This window comes from Osmia bicornis, chromosome 14, assembly GCF_907164935.1.
Source record: "Osmia bicornis bicornis chromosome 14, iOsmBic2.1, whole genome shotgun sequence".
NCBI lineage: Eukaryota > Metazoa > Arthropoda > Insecta > Hymenoptera > Megachilidae > Osmia > Osmia bicornis.
In genome coordinates, this window is record NC_060229.1 from 7,794,741 (window position 1) to 7,820,283 (window position 25,543).

Genomic DNA, 25,543 nt, shown 5'->3' on the forward strand with positions numbered 1-25,543 from the left:
TTATGCCGTAAATACACTGTATCTAACATTAAACCCTTTGAAGCCTCCGGTCGATACATGTGTACCGGCACTGATCTCCCAGACATATTCTTTTTTCCACTTGTAAAGCGATATCAACATGTACTACGTAGTCTTTTAAATTATTCTGTCAGTGTTCAATGCGCATGAATATGGATTCAAATATGCCAACGCGTCAAAACTAGCCAAATTTTCGCGTGGGGATGAAAATGAAAAGAAGAGATCGGATTCGTTATAACTTTGCAGATAGGAGGTGACCATAAGGGAGTTGAAGTGAGTGTCAAAAAACGGGCAAGTACAGGGCGTGTACTTGGCGTACACGGACACGTAATAAACGATCTAGACCTTAGTAATCGTCATAAAACGATACTCTGAGTTTTTCTTCACGCCGACGCATATCACCAGTCAGAAAAGAATGTTGATTAATTTATATAATATATATGAAAACTGATGGTATAAATACGTATCACAACCCTTTCTTCATCCTCAATTCAATTTTATATTAAAAAACCTCGTCAAACCTCCCATTATATTGTTCTTATATCGATTGTAAAAATTGATAAGAGTTGCTAATAACTTAAGAATTAAAAAGGTTAATATTATGGAAGCATAAATTGAGTATTTGCCAAAGTAAATTTGAAATGATATTTTATCCAAAATTAACACTAGAACTACCGACATTTGATGCACACTTATCTTTAAGTTGAAAATAATGTCGATTAAAAAATAAAAAATAAAAAAATAAATAAATAAAGAATGAAACATAATTTAATATATATCTACATTCATCCTTTACCTTGATAACAGTCAACATACATTTAACCAAAAATACCACGGTAAAATTAATAATTTAAAATAAGAAACTGGAAACCAGTCATTTCGACCCCTTTAGTAGTTTTAGTGTTAATGATACTTCATATCCATTATGGAACAAAACATTTTGGGAAATTGTAAACTTAAATTACATAACAATAAAAAAATATGCCAAAACTCAATATATATTATTTTATTCAAAATATTAATTGAATCAATTAGTCAAACAAATACACAAAATATGATATGATGAGTAAATTATGTCTCCCCATTGGTAATGCGAGGGTTAATAGGTATTCTTATTTAATTCATGAATTTATCCTAATTTAATTAACTTTATTCCCTCACTAGTAGGCTATTACTGCGAGTTATAAGAACGTTTCTGTTTGTAGATTGAGTCGCCGTGCCAAGAGGCCATCACTGAGTACCCTGCACGAAGGAAATCTTACAAAGGTAAGATTGCCACACCCTGTGGACATTCGTACTAACATTTTCGTTGTAATATCATCAAATGCATTGAAAAGCATCGTGCAATCACTCATATTCATGCTTTTAAAATAATCCATCATGTGATGGAAATGAAAATTTCATTGAACATCATGTGTCCAATGATGACAAAAACATAAATACAAATGGAAATTGATACTCAAGCAAATTAAGCTGATCTTTATGTACTTTTAAAAATTTCTTTCTTCACAAAGAATGAAAATATTACAATATCTTTTTAATTTTATTGAATAAGACTTAGTCAATTGAAATATTAATGATTCAAAATTTTGAAGTATAATAGAAAATTATTATAAAATGTAAGAAATTTAAAAATAAAAATTTCTGATTTATGAACTTATTGAGTTTCAGGATCAAACTAATTGTTATACTGGAAAAGCATTAAGAAACTTTTCTTATTGGGCAAAACTTTTTTACTGGTTTTTAATACTATAAATTTTAAGGGGTGGCTTGATTCCACCCCAGCCGGAAGTTAGATGGTCTTTACTTATCAGTAAGTCTGCTCCCCTAATATCAAGAAAGTCTATTCCCTTACAACACAACTGATTAGCCACCACTTCAAGTAAAGTATTGAGCAAAGTAGGCCACCGTGGGGAAAACGAGGTTACAGGAGAAACGGGAAATCTCAAAATCTTAATTTTGACGATATTAATATTAAAAGTAATTTATAAATATGGTAATATAATTATTAATTATTAAGTATTATAAAATTTGGTATATAATTAAGAAATATGAATATTATAAGTGTCAATTTAGGAGGGGAAGGGGGGCCGACACGTCGCCCCTACATGGCTATAACGAGTGAATTGGCCACTTGGACTTTTAATAGTATAAATGAAATTTTAATTTCAATATTATATTAACTTTGTTGAAAAATATTAACTTTATAATCAGGAAAAAAATGAAGTCGATTACTCTTAGTTTAATAAAAAAATTTTTATCAAAAAACAAATCCGACTTCGAAATGCACTAAAAAGTGTAAAATAATTTCCATTCCATTTATAGCAATATTCAAAATTAAAACTTTTCCGGCGGCGCAAAATTAAAAACTTTTCCTCTACTAGGAAGATCCTAACTCGGGCGTCGGCAATCTATGATAAACTAGGTCTGTTGTCCGCTTCACTGCTAACACAATAATGAGCGCAACTCGTATTCAGTAAGGGCTAATTTGTAGTGAAAAGCTTACATGGTGATATCGATTTGTAATTAAATTTAGGAATTTTCTTGCGCGTGAACTTTTAGAGTGAGGCTCTCCTTGGCGCGTTTCGCAGTAAGATCGGTTCGAAGGAACGTTACGATTTCCCTACAGGGGAATTTCGGTCCCCCTCCTCTAATTCTCTCATCCAGCGAAATTTCGCGCCGATCGTACGTACAAGAACGTTCGCGGCAAAAGACGATCTCGCCCTCGCGTACGGCAGAGCAGCGTTTTTTTTTCCATTTTCAATTGTACCATAAAATTACTAAAAAAACAATTCTAATTTATTTAACTGTAAATTTACGCGTTATGACTTGAGCTTCGCTCTTGTCGGCCGTCCCGCGACGGCCACGTTTTTTTTTTCAATGCTTTTTCATTGAAATCAGTTTTTTTGTGATTATTCCACCATGGTTGGTCCGATTTTTGCTTTCAATAGCCTATAACCATCACATTGTGGTCATGGTGCGCTGTGCCAAATTTGGTCAAGATTGGGTAAACCGTCTAAGAGGAGTTTCTGGAAAACGAAATACATTTTTCGGGAGAAATTGAGCTTCGCTCCCTGCGCTCAATGATCCATTTGATAATTTCAACTAAACAATATTCTACGGGAATCAACATACCCATTACGAATTAACTATACGAGTGACCGGACTTAACTCGCGCAGCTCACTAGGTCTAGGGAGATTTTTAATAGCGTGTGTGATTCCCCTTTACAGCTTGCTTCTTACTTTACGTTCACATCATCTTTTTTCCGAAAAATAATAGGAATTCCATTGTATCGTGAAACTTTACAATATCATCACCGGTTATCACATATTTCTGCCCACCATTTATATGATCGCAAAATATAATAAGAAACAAGCTGTAGAGGGAAATAACACACGTTATTAAAAATCTCTCTAGACCTAGTGAACTGCGCGAGTTAAGTATGGTCTCCCGTGAACTGCAGTATAGTGCATGTACATCAGGAGTGCTGCCAATTTCTGATACAATCGTTACAATTACAAATGTTTTCAGCCGGACCTATAACATTTCGCATTTTCTCTTACGACTTATTAATTACCAAGTTTGCCATACCGCAATCAAATCGTTATTGGCAGCATCGTTTGTTCGGGTATTTTTAATTTTGCACCGCCTCCGAAAACTTTGAAATGTGTTTGGTATCCTATTTAACGATTAAGTAGATTATATTAATAGCTTTGGAATACAGATATAAATGAAATAGAAATTATTTTATACTTTTTAGTGCATTTCGAAGTCGGATTTTTTTTTTGTTAAAAATTATTTTATTATAACATACTAACTGTTTAATTTAAAAAGAAAATATATTGTATTAGTGTCCTGTTAAAATAATAAATATTTAATAATGATAGACAATACATTTTCATGAATTATATACTTTGTGTATATTAAGAGTATGCTATTATCAATACGATATATTTAAATAATTCTTTTTTATATTAATATGAATGAGATTCCTACATTTGAATATATCTACAATTTTATGCGAAACTTTGTTAAACATAATAACAAATAGGATTTTGTCATACAAAAATTTTCCCATTTACTATTTTTAATTAAATAAAATACAGAGTGCAAAACGTGTGCATAAAAACTAACAAGGTAATCAACTCGTAAAGTTCGTAGCGTCGAGAGTCAAATGAGACTCGAAGGAGCTTCCTCTACCAACAAGGACGATCGAACTCGGAACAAGTATCATGAGGGAGACACTATATTAAATTTGCACAGCAGTAAATACCAGCTGCGAAGAAAATTAGAAAAAGTATCAATTTCGAAACCCTCTTTCTTCGCGAAACTTACCGTAAGAAGTTAATAAAAGAAGAAGTGAACTCATCAACTTATTCATTAAAAACTTTAATTGCAAAGTTTTTCTCTTTTAACACATTCATAATAGAAATTATGTACTTTCACCTGCTATATACAAGTTAATGCATAAAATCAAAATTGAAACATTGAAAGTAATATGTATCAAAAGAGAAAAACACAATAGGATCATAATTTTCAATTACTTTCTTTTTTATTATTAATTTCACTAACATTATTTTTGCTACTTAAAAGAGGCAAACTACTTACCAATACTTACTTATAAACTACTTAAAACAGATGAGATAAATAAGCATTATCTATTTTTTTTCTTAATAATATTTTTACTAAGCCATTTCTTTAGTATGATCTTCAGGAAAATCATTTCTTTAGTATTCATCTTAAATACATAAGTGAAAATCAATGATTTTCGGAAAATTTTTTAGATGGAGCAATTTTTGCAATACTTTTTAACTAACTAGAGTTAACCCAACTTCTTTAGCGTTTCTGAAGTTAATAACAATAATTAAACATTAGAAAAATTAATTCATATTACACTGTCCAACAGTGAATTTGTGTTCCGATCTCCACTAGGTGATTCTTATAGTGCTTTGCACACTAATTACAAATCTGCAAACCGTTTTGCCCCTATACGTACAGTTTTTGAGAAATTTGATTTTGAAGAAAAAAACATATTTTTCAGATTTAAACAAATTTTCTGACGTAATTATAAAAGATATTGAAATTCTATTTAGACTGAAAGATTCTGTAGACTTTCCTGAATACAACGATACCTATCTTTAATACATTATAAATGTTTAAGTATATTTAAACGATCATTGAACGCGGAGGGACCCCGAATTGGCACCAATTTTTTAGGATATTTTTCAATTTATCTGAAAAAGTAGAGGTCCAGTGTAAAATCGAATTATACCACGCGATGGAGCAGATTTTTATCTTGAGAAACCACCCAGAGAAAGTTGCAACATCGATTTTTTTATTAAGCCAGAAAGCGAAATAGCTTCGCGGGAGACGAAGTATCGACAGTGGCGCTCCGCACCAGGACGGATTCTCGGCGTCCCGCCTATGCAACTGCATTAAGTCTATTTTGTCCTAAAACTTACATAACAAATAATATTATAATACATTTAGCCTTGCTTATTTTTCTACAAATTTCATACTTTCAATAACCAAATCATTTAACTACATAACTTTATACAAGATATGAAAAAACATAAACAATATTTTGTATATATTTATTTTTATATATTCTATATCTTCCAGTTTGAAATTTGCATTGTAAATAATTCACTGCGTAATTATTATTTATTCATAAACGACAAGGAAAATTAAAAAAAATAATAGCATAACTTCTATAATAAATAATAATGAATAATTTCTATAATCTATCATCTATAATCTATCATCTATTGTCTATTACACATAATAACAGCTTATTTCTATTATAACAGTACCATTTTCTCTATTTCTTATTTTATGAAGTTGATCAGTTTGGCTACTACGCATTTAACATAGGTGTATATTTAATAGCTTTTTTATTCAAAAATATTCTACAAAATTCTAACAAATATTACTCTAAATAAGCATTCTCTTCAACATTCTCCAACAGTAAAAGAAGATACCTCCTGGAAACATTACCATTGTATCGCATTTGTATCACTATCCACCAGCCTATTAAAATAGTTTTCTTATTACCCCAATAAATCTGTCTCCGAAGAACATAACAAACTACACGAAACATAAGTCGTTCAAAAAAAAAAAGAGTGTTTACTCAGCAAGCAGCGAATCCGGTGATGTCATTGACCGCGTTCGCAGTCATCTTCCAAAACCGTCTTTTTGATTACCTTCCGAAGCATAAAACTTCCTCTCCGGATACGTTAGTAGATCCTAAAACCGTAACACGGGAACAATTGGCCAGCAGGAAACGAAAGAGAAATAAAGATAAGTAACGTTGAAATTTCAGGATCCGAATATAGAAGCTGGTCAAGCTGGGACAACGCAACAAGGACACACCGGAATAAAGTTAGGATGGATCCAGGGTGTTCTCATACCATGTCTGCTGAACATATGGGGTGTGATGCTTTTCCTACGGCTGTCGTGGGTGGTGGCACAGGCCGGCATACTGCAGAGTGTCATCATTATTGGAATATCGGCGGCTGTCTGCGTCATCACAACGCTTAGCCTCAGCGCAATTAGTACTAATGGGGAAGTAAAGGGAGGTGTGTTACAGAACCCCCATTCTCGTCGTTCCTCTTTTTTCTTTTTTCAAAGGAGTGGCATCGTGTACTTTATCGAACGTTGAAAATTGTTTTTCCATGAATGTCGCCATAGTATTTTGAAACAATCTAATAACAAAAATAAAAAATTGTCATTATGTTTTCTTTTTATAATTAACATATTAATTGACACAGTGAAAATAGGTATTTGTTTAAAGCAGTAATTATTAATAATGAGAACAGTTAATTTCCAAATTTCGAACTTTAAGCTTTCTATTTACATAATAACAATGCTATTCAAAACAATATTTTTCTATATTTTGTTTTTTAATTATTCGAGTATATTTAATTTGCAGTGCCGGTGGTGTACCGCAATATGTTAATACTTTGTCTCTTGAAATATCTGAAGATTATTTATTAAGATATTCCTTATTTATGAAAATTATTTAAGTAGAATAGTATACAGGGTATTCAGAATATAGTGGTTAGTGTTTAAAATAAAATTTAAATAACGCTCTTGTATTAAAATTATAAATTGATATGCAGCTAATGAAAAATCCAAACGAAAAACAATGAAAGTCACAATAAGTAAAATGTTGAATATTTGAAAAACAAACTTTATGATCTGTTTTCTGGTGTGCATGGTCCACAATTTAATACTTTACTTTTGCATGATGGGTTTCTAGCAGCGCCGGATTAAGAAAAGAACTAAGGGGGGCTTTAGCCCTGGGTACTACTCTATAGGGGATCCCGTTCTAAGCCTTCCATTTACTATGACAAGAAATTTCAAATTTCCCTTCCTTCTCTCCTCCTATATGTATTTCTTCTTTAATATTATTTCTTTGTAGGTCATTATTTTTTTCGCGATTACATGTTATTAAATTTTATTTAAAATAAATTTCAATTTATGAACTAAATTGATCAATCAAAGGGGCCCTCGAAGGTTTGATAGTCTTAAGCCTAAGAAATCTTAATCCGGCCGTAGAAATATGTAACAATATAAATTTAAATTTTATTTTTTATGTTTTCAACGACCCTTCCAAACATTACTATACTTTTATGATATACAAAAGTCTTTCGTTTAGAATTATACGATCCAGCATTATCCATTGAATAATTTAATTTAACGACTTATAAATTATCATTTCTTATAGGTGGTATATACTTCATCATTTCAAGAACCCTAGGAGCAGAATTCGGAGCATCAGTGGGAATCGTTTTTGCATTTGCTAACGCAGTCTCAGCTTCGATGAATACCATCGGTTTCTGCGATTCATTGAATGATTTGTTAAAAGAACATAATTTGAAGATCATCGATAATGGTGTAAATGATGTACGAATTGTGGGCGTACTTGCACTAATCGTTATGATCATGATCTGTGCTATTGGAATGGAATGGGAATCGAAGGTATTAATTTTATTTATTTTCAATTGTAACAGATTTAAAACAAATGATGAAGTTTCTGTAACATGTTGAACGCTGCATGGGACGCTGATGACCTGTGGTGTTCACCAAATACTATACTCCGTTGAACGAGACGAGTCACCACGTATAAACACGTGCACCTGAGCAAGGCAGGGCCGACTTACGGGTTCCGGATCCCCACGTCGCATCGTAAGATAAGCCTGACCTTGCATGCAAGAGCCCTCGGTAAGGGACCACTATAACTTGGTCCTGAGTTGTAACATGTGACAGCCAATGACCGCAGTCGCAGAGCCGATCACGTGAAAAGCGTTTTGACTTGGCGACTCGTCTCATTGAACGGAGTATAGGGGTGTGCGAGTATCTGAAAATCTGGATACCCAAAGCTGAGGTCTGGGCGGGTAATAATAATTGGGTGGGGTCGGGTGAGACACCGAAAGTTTGTCCAGTACATTTTATTCGGATACTCATAATTTTGGGATCCGAACTCGACTTAAGATTCGAAACTTAATTCGGAAGCCGACACTAACTTATTCAGACTTAATTAAAATTTTTGCGTTTGAAAATGTTTTCATATATTATCGTGTGTATACATATAATCGGATGTAATTGAAATTCGCATCACGAGTTGAGTTCGAGTCCTGAAATTATGAGTAGGCATAGCATAATCGATATTTCCATTTATTGCATTTTATAGTCCAGTTCATTTAATATTTTGTCATTAAATTTTAATTCTATTCTAAAATTCGAATACTGAAAACTACTTGTTAAATTAATTCAATCTATTAAACTGTTTATTTAGCCATCTATGAAAAATTATAACAAAGTGCTTAATTTAATAAGAAAAGTTCAATAATTCAAGCAAATTATTATATTTTATTCAAAAAGTTTCATTAATAAACTAATTATATTCATTATATAAATTGTATCTATAAATTCATATTGTCATATAAAATTAATTTTCTTTCAAAACATTCGTAAATGCATTTTGTTCCGAATATTTTAAACAAATTTCATGTTCTGAACCATGAACATTTTGATATATTTATAAAACTATCATTAAAAATTATGGTAATTATTGAGATTAGGTTACACCTCACCGATTTTGATGAAATTTAAATATGTTGTAAAATTAAACATTTTGAACAACTTTTTCCTATACATATAACCGCCGCTCGGCCTTAGTTTTCGAGATATTTTCGAAAAACTGTTGAAACTAACACATTGAATTCTGGCCATCCGTGTGTGTCCGTGATAACGTACGCATCAGAATGGGATCGCCGCTTTTCTACTGTTTTTGCAGGCAGCAGCACGGCGACCGACATCAATATGTGTATATATATATACATATATTACGGGTGGGCTTAAAAATTAAATTTAACTAATTTTCATGATTTTGAATCTCAGTATGTGTGTCTGGTCGCCTAACGGCGACCAGAATATCACTTTACCCTAACCTAACTTAATTCACTGATTAGGTAGAGTAGATTGGGTTAGGTTAGGCTATATTAAATTCCCAGGTGCCATCATAGCTACGATACATTGAAATCATGAATGCAGAAGTACACAAGGTATATATTGGTCATTGGTCGCCGTGCTGTTGCCTGCAGAAACAGTAGAAAAGCGGCGATCCCATACTAACGCGTACGTTGTCACGGACACACACGGATGGCCAGAATTCTATGTGTTAGTTTCAACAGTTTTTCGAAAATATCTCGAAAACTAAGGCCGAGCGGCAGTTATATGTATAGGAAAAAGTTGTTCAAAATGTTGAGTTTTACAATATATTTAAATTTCATCAAAATCGGTGAGGTGTAACCTAATCTCAATAATTACCAAAATTATTTATAACATCCTATAAAATATAATATTAATTGGTTGAGTGAGCTACATTTTGTGCGCCATGTTTCTGATGAAAATATCTGTTTTAGACTCGTCACTTAATAAATCTCATTCCTTTCAGGCACAAAATTTTCTCATAGCCATCATCATTGCAGCTGTTTTTGATTTTATAATTGGTACTATCATGGGCCCGAGGAGCATATCTCAAGAAGCACACGGATTTATTGGATTTTCCCGTAAGTGTAAATGCAAAGGTTTAACGTAAATGTATTTAATAAAAATCTATTATAAATTAAAAAGAAAAAAAAAAACGTATTGTCGTCAGTACACATTTTTATTTTCAATCCACTAAATTAATCTTAACTTTTTTTAAACAGACCATTTTTTCAATTCTTAGCTGAAGTTTTCAAGAAGAACATGGGACCAGATTATCGGTTCTCCGAGAACAGCAATCAAACGTTTTTCTCTGTGTTTGCAATCTTCTTCCCATCCGTAACTGGAATTCAAGCTGGTGCTAATATTTCCGGTGATCTGAAAGATGCAGCAAGTAGCATACCGATAGGAACTCTACTTGCATTGCTAATTTCAATGTTCAGCTATGTCACCTTTGTTGTCTTCGCTGGTGGAGCAGCCTTAAGGGATGCTAGTGGCCATGTTGGTCTAAACGACACTATTGCAAGCTGTATTCCAGCAGTCAATTGCGATTATGGGTTGCATAACAGTTATTCGGTATGACATCTTATAATTAATTAATCATTACTGGGAGTTGGGGGGGGGAGGGGGGCGTTTGCCTATGTGAATGCGTGAGTGTTTATAACCGGTGTAATAAGAAAGTGCATGCCGGGTTGAGTGTTTGGGACTATGTGGAAGATGTCGAGTGAATTTTTAGTTTTAGTAATTGAACGAAGAATGCACATGTTTCTTTTCGGAGAATACTTTTAACTATTATACTAATCACCAATTTTATCATCTTATTTTGTTTATATCTTAATTAACAAAAGCATGTGTATGTATATATAATTTGTTATGATTTCCGCTTTCCATTTATGAGCTATAATTTAATGACAAATTTTTGTTGAAATCCTGATAGAAGATAAAATCATTTAGGTTTAATATATCTATTAGATACTGAATTGAAAGGAAAATTCGTAATTTATATACATATAACCTAACAGGTGTAAAACTATAAAACACAACCAGCAGTATAAGGGAACATTAGGATGAATGCAGTCGAGAGAGGCAGAATGAATCTAGTCTTTGTACCAAAAGCGTTTTAGCATAGAACATTGTGCGGTGAATAACGCATTCTTTAATAATTTTAACACGAAATTCGTCCCGAGTGATTATTTCTCTCATACATAACATCTCTACATTAATTATAAAGAATGTCCCAAAGATATTGTTCAGTATCGAGCAAAATATGCTTCTGTAGAGTAAATAGCGCTATAGAGAAAGCAGGAATTTTCAAAATCTTCATTTTGGCGATATTAATATTAACACATTGAACGCCACGATGAAAATGACCATTTGTTGTGGGGCATATTGAAGCTCTAATTATTCAAAATAGAAATAGTTAATTTAAGAATCTCAAATTTTAAGCTTTCTATTTGCTATTTTACATTATGTGTACCATAACAATATTACTTAAAATAATGTTTTTCTATTGCTAATTTAGAAAAATATATATGTAACTTTTAATTATTAAATCTAAGAATATGAATAATAACAATAGGACTAGACTTCTATATACTATGACCCTCTGCTCGCGAGGGTCACTCTTTAATTTATTCGCAATACACAGAATTCGTTGGGCGCTAGTCACTCGTTGTGGCAATCTAAAAGTGAAGGAAAAGGGGTAGAATCGGGGTCTTTACAGGGGATGGGACTCGTGGCTTTTCCGGGGTGTACCGTAACAATCCTAAGCGGGGGAGTGTGCAGGGAGGATTGTCGGAGGAGGGCAATCTCAAGGGTCGGGAAAGCTCACAGGAAGGTTCACTACGTTACGCGTTCGAGAATGGGACTAAAAAGGGGACGAATGGGAAGGGAAGGGGCTTGGCCGAATTCGCGGGTGAATATTATACCGGAACACGCCACACACACACCGTACACTCCGCAAATCGTTCTCGGTAAAATCAATGATCGCTATTTAAACTCTAGGCGTCGCGTTGCAGGGAATTTCTGGAGAGGGGATTGGCCGGTGATCGGGATGGGTAGGGCTGACGGGCTCGGCGATGCTGGCTACGGGCTGAGGGTCGATGGTCCCACGGGGTCCTTTTGTGGGGAGCTGAAGGGTCGTCGTCAGCCTCGGGACGGAGTCCTCCGGGGGTGGGGTTGCAGCGTTGTTGTCCAGTCCTTCCGTCGCCCCTACCGGCCCGATACCGGCGGGTGGGAGAAAGGGATAGGGGTTAGGAGAGGGGTATTAACGGAAAATCTGGATTATTGTAACAGGGGAGCACTCGTGCCACCTTGTTACAATACAATACTTGGGACCACTTTCCTTGTGGAAGTCTGCCATGCTTGGTAATTATATCGTAAAAGTTCAAAATTCTCAATGTCAGAATAAATTGAAAAATCTTTCACCACTTTGCAATTTATGGATACAGTCCTAAATTTATTTTTATTTCGTACATTTTTTTTATTGAACACGCACATCCCACATAATAAATTAATGAAAGTTGATCTATTATATATATAATATATGAGATACTTAGAACAAAAACGATGCAATAGACATTTTTTGAAATTTTTAAATCAAGAATAGTAATGGTTAGTTATGTTGTAAACAAAAAAAAAATAATAAAAATATCACTTGAATGATTATGAAAATAATTGAAAGCACAAAAGTTGCCATTATATTGATATGTTTCATGTAGAGATGATTTTTCTTTTTGTTCAGATTTCATTCTTAAATTATTTGGTGTAATTCACATTGTTTCCTTGATTCACTTTGTTTACTTGAATAAATCATCATACAAAAATTGTATTTACGTTTCATTGTTAGTTGTTAGTGTTTCATAATCGGTATAAAATTAAATGAATAGCTATAATTGTGTTAATTATGTTAATATGTATGAATCTTATTATCTTTTAAAAAATTCTCATTAAATTAAGGTCTTAGTTAATGATTTTTTTGTTCCATTTTAAGGTGATGCAACTTATGTCAGTTTGGGGTCCGTTCATCTACGCCGGTTGTTTCGCTGCAACTCTTTCCACAGCTTTGACAAATTTGTTATCAGTGCCACGATTGATACAAGCATTGGGACGAGATCGAATTTATCCTGGATTGATTTACTTTAGTAAAGGTTACGGGAAACATGGTGAACCCTATCGTGGCTACATTCTTACATTCTTTGTTGCAGCATTATTTCTTCTGATTGGTACGAATAAAATAACAATTATCTTTTCAACAGATACATATATTAGCAGAAAATTTCTAAAAATTGATGTATTTGTAATTCTTTTATGATTGCAACAATTGATTGGTTTTTCTTTTTTAACCGATTTCGAAAAAGAAGGAGGTTACTCAATTCAATCAGTATATGTATATTTTTTGTCTTTTTTTTTATCGTTTCTTGTTTGATTTTGCTAACAATCAAGCATTTTATTTGCTAGATAAAATACCATTCTATTTCAAATAGTAGTATTATTTCCCTCGTTATAATGATTATAAGAAAATCATAATCAATGGTAAATAATAAAAACTTATTTAAAATTTTTGACCAATTTAATGAATTTTGTTAAATGACGATAGAAATAAATGTAAAACATAATTTAAAAAATGACAAAATTACAGTAATAGAATAGTAAAATACAGTGATATCATTACATACTCATTCATGTAAATAAGTTTCCCACTATGATACGAAAAATACATTTCATCAAACAAGATTTTTAACCCTCAGCGGCGGATCATGAAGAGAGCCACAATTTTAACGTAATTTTGTATTTCATATTAATTCCATTTTCTAAATTTTACATTGTTCACTTAAAAATTATTAAGTTCACGTCACGAATGATCGTGGCTCTGCTGTTTAAGGATTAAATGATGTTTATTTATGATATGTTTCAAATAATTTTACTTCGCTTAAATAATTAATTGTACTAAATATTTTCTACTTTCAGCGAATTTGAATGCAGTAGCACCTCTGATCTCGAACTTCTATCTCGCGTCCTATGCCTTAATCAATTTCTGCACTTTTCACGCGGCACTTATTCGACCCCTTGGATGGCGGCCTACCTTCAGAGTAAGTAATACGATAATAACCAATACCTTAACCAAATTCATAAATATTTGTCAAATAATTAATCAAGGTTAAATATATTTTCACAGTATTACAACACTTGGCTGTCACTAGCTGGTTTTATTACATGTGTGTCCATAATGTTCCTCATTGATTGGGTGACATCGCTGGTTACATTTGTAATTATTTTCGCACTGTATCTGATAGTCGTTTATCGGAAACCGGATGTTAATTGGGGCAGTAGCACTCAGGCACAAACCTACAAAACTGCTCTTTCTATCGTGTACAGGTGAGATTATTATACGGGTGGATCATTTAAATAGGAACACCTAAATATTTCTGTTACAAAGGACAAAGTTATACCATTCCAAGGATCACATGCAAAGGCGAGATTATTTTTTTTTAAGATCATTTTTCCTGAAGACTCTTTCCAGAAAACCATAAATAAAAATGATATTTAACTGTCTATCGGACCTCCTTCTACATAGGAAATTTTTGTTGCGCTGCGATGTAGGATCACGTTCGATTACTTTATTTGCATATTCTGAAGAATTAGATCTGGTGAGAAATCTGATAGGCATGAAATTGGATCGGGAAGGGTTAAAGTGTATAGTACAATTATGGATCCTATTTAAATAGTCAACCCTATACACAATTCTATTATAGAGGTATTTCAGTAATTATGGAACACTTAGGAAAAGACTGATTTTTCCTAAGAAAATAAATATTCTGTTCAAGACAATGAAATCAAGAAAATAAAGCTTGAATATTCTTCAAACTATATATAAAAATTTGTTTACACCAAGAAATATGATAATTTAAATTATTTATTTATTCATTCAACAGTTATGGATGTTATAAATCAATAAATGCGATTATTGATACCGCTGAAATGTATTATCAACCAATGTCTTGCATATTTTAATGTACAAGATCATATTTCAATAGAAAATTTTAAGTTAGATAAATTTTAGCACTCCTCAGATAAAATAATATTATTTTACTTATAATGTACTCACATGTAATGAAATTAAATGTTACAGATTGAATTCTATCGATGAACACGTGAAAAATTATGCTCCTCAAATTTTGGCACTAAGCGGATTGCCTGGAGCTAGGCCAGCGTTACTACATCTGGCAAATCTCCTCACGAAAAACCACTCGCTACTGATTTCCGGGGAAATATATCCGGTATGTAGATTAAATAAACACATTTACTTGCCTCTAGTCTAATCTTTCGTATGATTCTATATTTGTAACTCTTTTGACACGTTGTACCTTTTAAAATCTCCAACTCAAACTAAAGAAACTGAATCTTGAATTACCTCAATTTTTTACAGTTATTGTATTATAATTATGTAGCAATTGAATTCAGATTCGTGTACTTTTAATTAAATGAAAATTATTAACGCATTAAATGCTATGGAGCTATTAGGTACAAAAACATAATTAAATAACTAAAAGAAATTTTTGTGCCCCTCGGGGTTTATAATTGTTTGTGGGAGGTTAAGGATTCGGGAGTGGTCGAATAATTAGTATTCGCCGGACTTCGAGCGAACAGCAAGAGAGAACTTTATTTAAAATGAGTGTCTTAATGAATTTTGGCCTGGCTTGACGGAGCCTTCTATCGGGTTGTCCACTCCCTCTTCAGGAATCGACCTGATTTGTTATTTCCCTGAATCGATATGCTTTCGCGTGCGTATCGCTGATTTGTGCATCCCTTGTTAGTCGAGCGATATCGGTTGCTCGGTCAGTTATGTTGAGCAATTGTTAAGCAATCACAAATACCACTCGGGACACGACGAAATTAAAGAAAATGTTAAGTAGCATTAATACTGTATTAATTTTCCAAGGTACTAAACGAAAAGCATAAATTGCTAAAAAGTTTAAATTAAAAGCTTGTGATAAAATTATAAGATAATATTACAACATGCAATCGGAGATTAGTACTTTTATAATTATTACATATAACAATAAGTAGTTAACGAATAACTCAGATATATTTGTACAATATGTTGTAACCCTTTCCGTGGGTGCACTCTATACGATCTATATGATTATGGGTGGCAATACTTCGTTGGGCGCCAGCCACTTCGTAGCAATCGGAGGAAAAGAGGAGATGCGCGGGTACTAGGGGTCTCACAATAGACGTGGGACTCGCGGCTCGACCGTGGCGGGCCGTCACACGCTTCGCGGGGCAGTTCGCAAGGAAAGGGAATGCTGGGACAAGGAATTTCGGGGGTAGAGGGTTCAAGGAAGTTCTTTGCATTATGCGATCGAAAGGATCGAACGGGGAACAGGGGACCTTTGGGGTTCGAAAAGGGGATGAGGTGAATCGTGCGGAAGGTATCTGTTAACGTACCCAGAATTTACAATAAAGTAATAATAATAAGGGTTCACCAACATCGCTGGACACACGTGCACTCCCACCACTCCGTACTAATCGTTATAATACTTTAAATTGCTTTCTAAATCGCTCTCAATATCTAAACGCCTGGAATATCGGAAATCAAAATTATACGCTCGGCATCAAATCTCTAATGTTCGCTCGTCGTTGTCGCAACGACAGCGAGCCTGTCGTACGGAATTTGGGGGGGGGATTGGGCCATTAGGTCGGGTCAGAGGCTAATTGAGGTTATCGATTAGGGATTGGCCGATGATCGGGGTCGATAAAGAGCTGATGCAGAGACTTATTATGCTGGGCTGCTTGGTGAGGGTCCTTGAACCTGGCGTATAGGTGGCGCCACGGGGACGTATTGTGGCTTCTTTTGGCCAGGTTCCGCTAGTTGCGGGACGTTCTCTCCAGTGATAGTCGTTGGGGTTGGGTCTTCGGCGGTCTTTGGGAACGGGATCTCCTGCTTGTCTTGTGCAGCTCGGTTGCTCGGTCTTCGCTCTGGACCTTTTGCTCCAATACCGGTGGTTGGGGAAGGGTAGAGTTAAGGGGAAAAGGCGGTGGTACGGGGATAGGCGCGGTAGCTTAAAATGTTCACGGGGCGGGGCACTCGTGACCCCACGTTACAATGTTTATTTACAATATATGAACACGTTGACTGACACAGTAGGTAGAGCCATACCAAGAATGAACTAATTTTCTAAAATGATGCTTCAGTTCGTTATTTCAAATTATTAGAAAAATTTTACAGTAGTAACATTTACAACTGACCTACTGTTTTTTTTAATTATTATCTAACCAAATTAAATTCGGGTAAATGTTCAGAAATGTCACTCCTGTCAGAATCGAGCTGATTTTTTTTTGGTGTGATTTCTTACAGTTAAAAAACATCATATTTAATATTATTATAGCAGCGCATCAACAAAAACAATGTCAATAAATATTTTTTTAAAGATTTTGATTCGTCGATCTTTCGAACTTTTTTTCAAGATTTCTAAAAGAAATATTCTGTTCTTTCAAAATACCATAGACATGCAAACTATTTTGACAATTCTTCATTATAAAATTGCTGAATAGTATCGAAGATGGCATGTACGCGTTCACTGTGCGCGGTGAAAACTCGACGAAATAGAAAATCGGTAATATAACCAGCCATGTGGTAATCACGTCGTCCGAATTTTGGGATATTATCACGACAATTCCAGATGTAAACAAAAAACAAAACATCCTCCACGAGTTGAACCGTAACATAATAAATTCGCTTTGCTGAATGGGGGGCTGTGCCCCCCAGACCCCCCCTAATGGCTACACTAACTAATACCGATAAATATGTTGCTTTGTAAATTGTGTTTATTATTTCCTTATATTAAAAATGGGTATCGGTATTAGTTAGTGTAGTATTTAGGGAGAGTCTGAGGGGCTCAGCCCCCCAGTCAGAGAAACGAATGAAATATGTTACTGTTCAACTCGTGGGGTATAAAAAAAAATCTTTAAAAAAATATTTATTGACATTGTTTTTGTTGATGCGCTGTCATAATAATATTAAATATGATGTTTTTTAACTGTAAGAAACCACACAAAAAAAATCAGCTCGATTCGGACAGGAGTGACAGTCCCGAACATTTACCTAAATTCGTAATGTTGGTTCTCAGTAATCATCATTGTAACAAGCGTGTTTAGTGAAATTATCTTTAATAATAAAATGACACTAATACAGTGTATAGATAAGTCCAATTAGAATATAATTCTCTTCACAGTTGTTAATAATTTTGTTATTATCTTTCCTTCAGACTCGTCTGTCTTATCGTTTACGATCAGTACGACTAAGAAATGGCTATACATGGTTACATCAACAACGTATCAAATCATTTTACCATGTAGTGGAGGATTTGAATTTCGAACGAGGTGCATCAGCTCTAATGCAAGCAACAGGTGTCGGAAAACTTGCACCAAATGTAGTTCTGATGGGATATAAAACGCATTGGTCCACTTGTAATCACAAGGATCTTCAAGAATATTTCAATGTTCTTCAGTAAGTGAATAAAAATCATAGTGGAATCAATCATCTATTTTAAAAGGATTATATTTAATAGACTGCAGTGAAAATAGTTATGTGTTATAACACATTGAAATTCTAATTCGGTGCTTGCCCCCTTGTGTGTTTGGGGGGGGGGGCATAAATTTATCTCTGCATCTGTCACTTAAACAATTTTCGGAGAGAATTTCCGAAGATTTTTCAGAGAATTTTTTTTTTAAATTATCTTAGGGGATCAGTTCAAATAATTTTGAGAACCTTTAATTATCGCTCTAATTATTGAAAACATTTACAAACAGTTCATTTCTAAAATTTCAATTATTACCTCATAAAAATTGAGAACAAAGAGTGGATAATAAATACAACTTTAATTACACTAGGCACTCAATAATTTACTGCCATACAATTCCCTCTTAACAGCTACTTACGTACTCTCTCTTTTGAATAGCCAATAGAGGTATACATAGCTATGTATATCCAAAAAATCAATGAATTATAAAAAATGCACAAATGCCATTGACACTAAATAATTTCCCAGTCTTTAGAAATACTTGCCTATAGAGCCCCGGAAGCAGAGAATTATTGAACGGGAATTGTACCAAATAACAATTATTGTGGTCATAATGTAAAACACTGAATAAATTGCAAATACTTATTTAATTTTGATAATGAAATTTTCGATTGATTACAGTAATGCATTTGACCAGAAATTGGCCGTAGCGATGTTGCGAATTGCAGAAGGTTTAGACTGCTCTGAAGTCTCAACCGCAAATGGGGATGATGAACACGGTACTTTAGCACAGAGTAGCTATGATTTAACAGGAAATACTCTGATGCATGTCGATAGCAATTTGTCCATGTCTAGTCAGATTCCAAGAGTTCAGAGTGTACCAACAATGGGTAAATATCATTTTATTTATACAAATATATTTTATACAGAAAAAAATTGGCACGATGAAATTACTTCACTATATACTATTAAATCTCCGAAAATGAAAAAAAACTCAAAAGCTGAAAAAACATATCAAATCTTTAATTGAAATGCAGAAACAGAAAGTAAATTAAATTACTATTTATTTATTCATACATCATCCATACATTAGTTATGTTTTTGGATTCAAATATTCGTAGCACAGACTTAATCTTATGAATACTAATAACCTCATATAATTATACATCCTTAAGTACATAAAAATACAACGTGCAACCATCAGCTCAGTAATACTGTATAAGTCTGACTCTGCCCCGCTATTTCACCTTCAAATTACCCTTCCCTGCCGGCTCGTATCCAAGCATCTTCTATATGGAGATTTCCTTCCCGTAAATTCTACCATATTGACATGCTTCGTGGATTCGACTATCCTGTAACATCTCTTCAGTCTTCTCCTCCAGTCCTTTCCTCACCCTTAGTCCGTTGAGCTATTTTAACGTCTCTCCCTCTACTCTCTCTCTCTCTTATTCCTTCATACCTCCACAAGTGTCTTGCGAGATCTTCCGCCGTGGAGACAGAAAGTATTAGCTGATTAAAAAAAAAAGAAACTAATATATAATATATAATATAATGATATAAGGAAATAAGAAACAATATCTCCCTATTAGAATTTGGTAAATATTTAGAATAAGGGAGCCACCTCCAATTTGGATCACCTTGAAATATGTTGTCAAGGGCGTTATTCTGAACAACTTTTTCCTATATATATATTAGTCGGATTCTTTTAGTTTTCGAGATATTCGAGAAAATATTTATATTAAGGCTGCATAAATTTTCGACAAGCATTTTGCGTTCAATAGAGTGCCTTGTGTATATATACATATATCTTATTTATGTTTCTTACTAAAGTCGTTGACTCAATGTCCAAAGTTATCAGTGAACTTGACATTTAGCATTAGACTGTACTACTATTGCCGACAGTACTTGTACTTTATCGACTCATATCTCGAAAAGTACTCAACCGAAAGAAGCTCATGAAGTGTTTTGAAAAGCTCTCGATGTCAGCTACAAGAATATTAAATAAAAAGCAGGTGTTTCCATTTAAAATTTTTAACTTGACCTGGATAGCTCCTCCATACTTACGCTCAAGGTCAAGTACGTATCACCGTTTGATGCATCTATTGACACCCTACAATTTGTGTATTAAATATTTTTTCCTAAAATGTCTTGTTTTCGAGATATTTCACCGGTCCCGGACTTTTTCCTCACCCTGTATACTATCCGTTCATTAATCCCCACATGTGTTTTCGAAGTACTTAAGTTCGTCCCAAAGGGGTTTGGGATTATTGTCGTCGTGAGGCAAAGCCCCCCAAAACAATAGAGGGGATCCTAGTTGCAATTTATTCACTCTTGGAAATATTGGTAGTAAAGCGCGTTATTCTTTCAAATATCTCGAAAACTAAAAGAGTCCGACTATTATATGTATAGGAAAAAGTTGTTCAGAATGACGACCTTGACAACATATTTCAAGGTGATCGAAATCGGAGGTGGCTCCCTTATTCTAAATATTTACCCTGGTACGGTTAAATTACGGGTTATATTTTTTGTGACGAGTTTAATAAATAGCTCAAATATTGATTTATCATAATATCAGTGAAAGTAAATGATTAAATTATAAACAAATAATTATAAAGTGTAGCGTAGTTATCTTAATAAATTACTTTTTTTTAACTTGTTTATATACATATATGAATTTGTCATTTAAAATTATATCAATTGTAGATTTAAATTTTTATTCTGCAACAAGTAGTTTTTAAGATATTCAACAAAATATAGTTTGTACAATTGAGTTTAAAGATGTAGTACAATTTTGAAGCATAAAGCAGAGACACTCATTAGTGTATATTTGAATGCAAAGTATTAATGTTAATTTTGATCAGATGTTTCAGGCACTCAATACGTGTCTATCGATGGACCACAGATGATTAGGGATTCACCAACTCACGGAAGTGCTCGAGAACACCTGAAGCACAAACGGAAACATACGATCGAGAAATTAATGTAAGGGTTAAGATTAGTTACATTTCATAATATAGGGTGTCCCAAAATTAGGGGACATCTCGTAGAGAGTCCTCTAAACGACTTTTTCCTTTGCCAAAGTGTTGATTGAGGCTTCGTTTTCGAGTTACTAACGAAAAACACTGGCCAATCAGAGCACGCGTATAGCGCGGGCAGAACCACGAGAGTGTTGGTTATGCTTTGCGTTTGAACCGTGATCGTGATCAAGTGCATCGGCACCACGTTTGTATAATAGGACTCGTTGGGCAAACGTTTTATCGAATAATGAATAAAAAAAAAAAAATAATAATAGTATCGAATTATTGGTTGCACATGAACAACGAATAAAGTAATGAATCGTTATTCATATAGAATGAATAAATCGAATGGATCCAACACTTTCTTTCGTTGTTTGATATGGACTGAAAAAATACTTTGTAGTCAATAAATCCATATCAAACAACGAATAAAAGTGTTGGATCAATTCTATTTATTCATTCTATATGAATTACTTTATTACTTTATTAATAAGCAACCAATAATTCGATACTATTATTTTTTTATTTTTTTATTCATTATTTGATACAACTTTTGCCCAATGAGTCCTATTATACCAACGTGGTGCCAATGCATTTGATCACAATCGCGGTTCGAACGCAGAACATACCCAACACTTCAGTGGCTCAGCCCGCACTCTACACGCGCTCTGATTGACCAGTGTTTTTCGTTAATAATTCAAATATCGAGCAAATACAAAAAACTTGTTCAAACTCACCACAGCAACCTCCTGTTTCCGAGTGTTACAGAAGTTAAGAGACATCCTGTACCTTTAAACATATCTCGAATATTGTATATCGTATTTTATAAGTTAAATTAGGTTCAAAACTGTTTAAAACGGTCAACAAAAGGCAACCGACAACATTTTTAAATCTTAACTTTTGAGTCGCCAAAAATCTTTCTCGTAAATATTATCTGCAAAATTTCAGTCAAATCCGATTTGACAGGTTTTCGGGAATGCCCCCGGATACCCATCACAGACCTATGAGCCAGTCTCGCACACATAGAAGCCCCCCCACCCCAATTAACGAAACAAATATATAGGGTGTTCGGTAACTGGTGGTACAAGCGAAAAGGGAATGATTCTACATGAAAAAATCAGTTGAAAATATAGAATAAAATTTTGTCATTGTTTCAGATTACGTTTTTGAGAAAATCGACTTCAAATTTTCGCTGGGTACGCGCGCACTTGAACATATCCATTAGAGATGTTCGTGTTTCAAAAATTTTCGAAATTGACTTGACGATACATCGCATCCAATTCCTTTTAGAGTGCTGGTTACGATGCAAAAAGAAATTTCGAAAATTTTAGTTTCCTGTGCCTCCAGAATTCGATTGAAAATTCGAAAAACCGTAGGAATAGGCAACCCGCACGATAGATCTTTTCCATGCAAACTCGAGACGTGAGGTAAGCGGAGGTGACTATTTTTGGTCATTTAGAAGCGTACTTCGGTGATGGAAAGGTTTGGCACTCTTATCAGATACGCAACAGCACTCCCGGAGTAGCCAAAGTTGCACACATTTAAGGGATTTTGGGTGGTACAGTGTAGAGCGGTTCTTAGCTCATTTTGTAGAAACAGAACTACCTAGGGCTCACCACGAACAGATGGCCGCTCGTTGAGCCCCGCCCGTGCCCAACCTACCCACTCATAGGTTGTGACACGCTTTAATCTAGTCCCTTTAATTTTGTTTAGCCATATATTGGTCATTTTCCTTGAACTTATATTTTGGCATCTTCCGGCGGGTTTCTATTTTCACACTGACATGCCCATATCTCTTGTGCTCGTCAATAAGTGAAGCTGCTGCCTTTGACAGAATTTGAACATGTCGTTCAACGGTTTGAGACTGACAGGGGAAACCAGGAACATCAATCACATCAGGGCCCCTGAATGTCCCTGCACCGCTTCTCCTGGGTAGTAAACTCCTGAGATATTCATCCAGTAAGATCCTGGGGAATAGGCGGAGAGGTGATGATTTTCGCTTGGGTGTAGTCTCTTGTTACAAAGTGCACTTTTGGTACGTGGAAGCACCGAATCTCCATTCTTGATTTAAAGGGGGGGGGGGGTTGAAGTTTCCGCCAAACGTGAGCAATGAGTGTTTGAGTATCTCAGTATGTTATAAATATTACTATATTCTTCAGAAGAGCTAGGAGCTGCTCTACACTGTACCACCCAAAATCCCTTAAATGTGTGCAATTTTGGCTATTCCGGGAGCGCTGTTGCGTATGTGATAAGAGTGCAAACCCTTTCCATCACCGGAGTATACTTCTAAATGACCAAAAATAGTCACCTGGGCTTACCTCACGTTTCAAGTTTGCATGGAAAAGAGCTATCGTACGGGTAGCCTATTCTAGCGGTTTTTCGAGTTTTCAATCGAATTCTGGAGACACAGGAAATTAAAATTTTCGAAATTTCTTTTTTGCATCATAACCAGCACTCTAAAAAGCATTGAATGCCATATGTCGTCAAGTCAATTTCGAAAATTTTTGAAAGACGAACGCGCCTAATTTCTACGTATACTCATAGTGTATAGCGATAAAGATAGGATAGTGAGCTAATAGGTAAGATTAACATTTCCATGACATTGGAAGTGTTGATCAACAGAAACTTCAATCGAGACAACGAACTACACTGAGATCCGTTATAACGAGACATAATCAAATGCACACGTACCCGGTGAAAATTAAAAGTCGATTTTTTCAAAAACAAAGACTCGTATGAAAAAATTTTATTCTATATTTTCGACTTATTTTTCCATGTAGAATCACCCTCTTTTCATTTGTACCAACAATTACCGAACACCCTGTATATCCAGATTCTTTTTCTTCTGGGACTTCTAATCTCGAAAATCTTTATCTAGTATACCTGTTTCTACGGATACTCGTCAATTTGACGCGATCGTAAATTGAGATATTAATTCTTGTAACTCGGTTTTACTTATGAAAGCATTACATCAGTAATAAATATAAATGTAATAAAAAATTCATAGAAAAAAAGGCAAAAGTAAACACAAACAATGCAACGGAGATACTTCAAACCCAATATCGCAAACCCGAAATTGTTAACGCGGCGTAACTGTTTATGTTATTATCCTACGTCTAACCGTTAAATATTATAAATTTTAGATAAATATATAATATTACATAGTTTTAATTATAAGTTGATAGTGTACAATATTTTATTTTCAAAGAAAATAAGTCGTTTTTTAAAGATAATATGCGGTTTCGTCCACGCGTCAATTTGATGCTTGTCGTAGAGATAGTTACATAAGAAATGTACGTAATCTATTGTTAAAATACTTCTTCTTTTAACTCCTATTCCTCCTTTTTAAACATATTATTCTCTTAATAGTTATATAATGATACATTTAACTTCTTCAATAATTATCATTACATTTACATATGTACTAATATTCGATCAAACATATTTAAATATATTTTTCTTTTATAGGGAAAAACGACACGCAATGACAGCTGTTCCTGAACGTTTAGCTATTTTCCAGAAGAAACATAAAACTGGTACTATTGACGTATGGTGGTTATATGACGATGGAGGTAATTCATAAAATATTTACAAGCGTCTGCGAATAATTGGGATGCTTATCAATCAAAACTGATGGTACTTACGATTAATCAAGAAACTTCACTTTATTTTAAATATTAATAATTGTAAATCATTTTTTATTAGACTGATTTTTTATTAATTATGTTATTAAACAAAAAACATTTGTCATAGATTTCAATAAGAATTTCAAATAAATAATCATAACTTGATACTGACCAAATTTTTTTCTAATATTTAGAAATTAAAGTCAGGTATCTAACTTTAAAATATCATCAGTAATGCAAATAATATTATACGCGTAGACTATTTGAAATATTAAAAATACATGTTAAATGTAAGCTAAATATAAAAAAGTAACATAAAATATTCCGAAGGTAAAAAGTGTATAAAATTTGCATCATGCAATA

General features: G+C 34.0%; 1 protein-coding gene across 4 annotated transcripts in view; it reads left to right on the forward strand.

Annotated features, from left to right (window-relative positions):
* Positions 1–25,543, forward strand: part of LOC114881074 (bumetanide-sensitive sodium-(potassium)-chloride cotransporter) — a 73,825-nt gene that overhangs the window by 43,832 nt on the left and 4,450 nt on the right. For all 4 annotated transcript variants that reach the window (XM_046288583.1, XM_046288585.1, XM_046288586.1 and 1 more), the window contains exons 3-15: positions 1,224–1,284; positions 6,342–6,597; positions 7,749–8,002; positions 9,981–10,095; positions 10,257–10,588; positions 13,005–13,236; positions 13,982–14,103; positions 14,190–14,389; positions 15,144–15,291; positions 18,283–18,524; positions 19,219–19,427; positions 21,399–21,519; positions 25,023–25,126. In XM_046288583.1, coding sequence (XP_046144539.1) covers positions 1,224–1,284; positions 6,342–6,597; positions 7,749–8,002; positions 9,981–10,095; positions 10,257–10,588; positions 13,005–13,236; positions 13,982–14,103; positions 14,190–14,389; positions 15,144–15,291; positions 18,283–18,524; positions 19,219–19,427; positions 21,399–21,519; positions 25,023–25,126 — 2,396 coding nt within the window. The remainder of the gene's footprint in view (positions 1–1,223; positions 1,285–6,341; positions 6,598–7,748; positions 8,003–9,980; positions 10,096–10,256; positions 10,589–13,004; positions 13,237–13,981; positions 14,104–14,189; positions 14,390–15,143; positions 15,292–18,282; positions 18,525–19,218; positions 19,428–21,398; positions 21,520–25,022; positions 25,127–25,543) is intronic.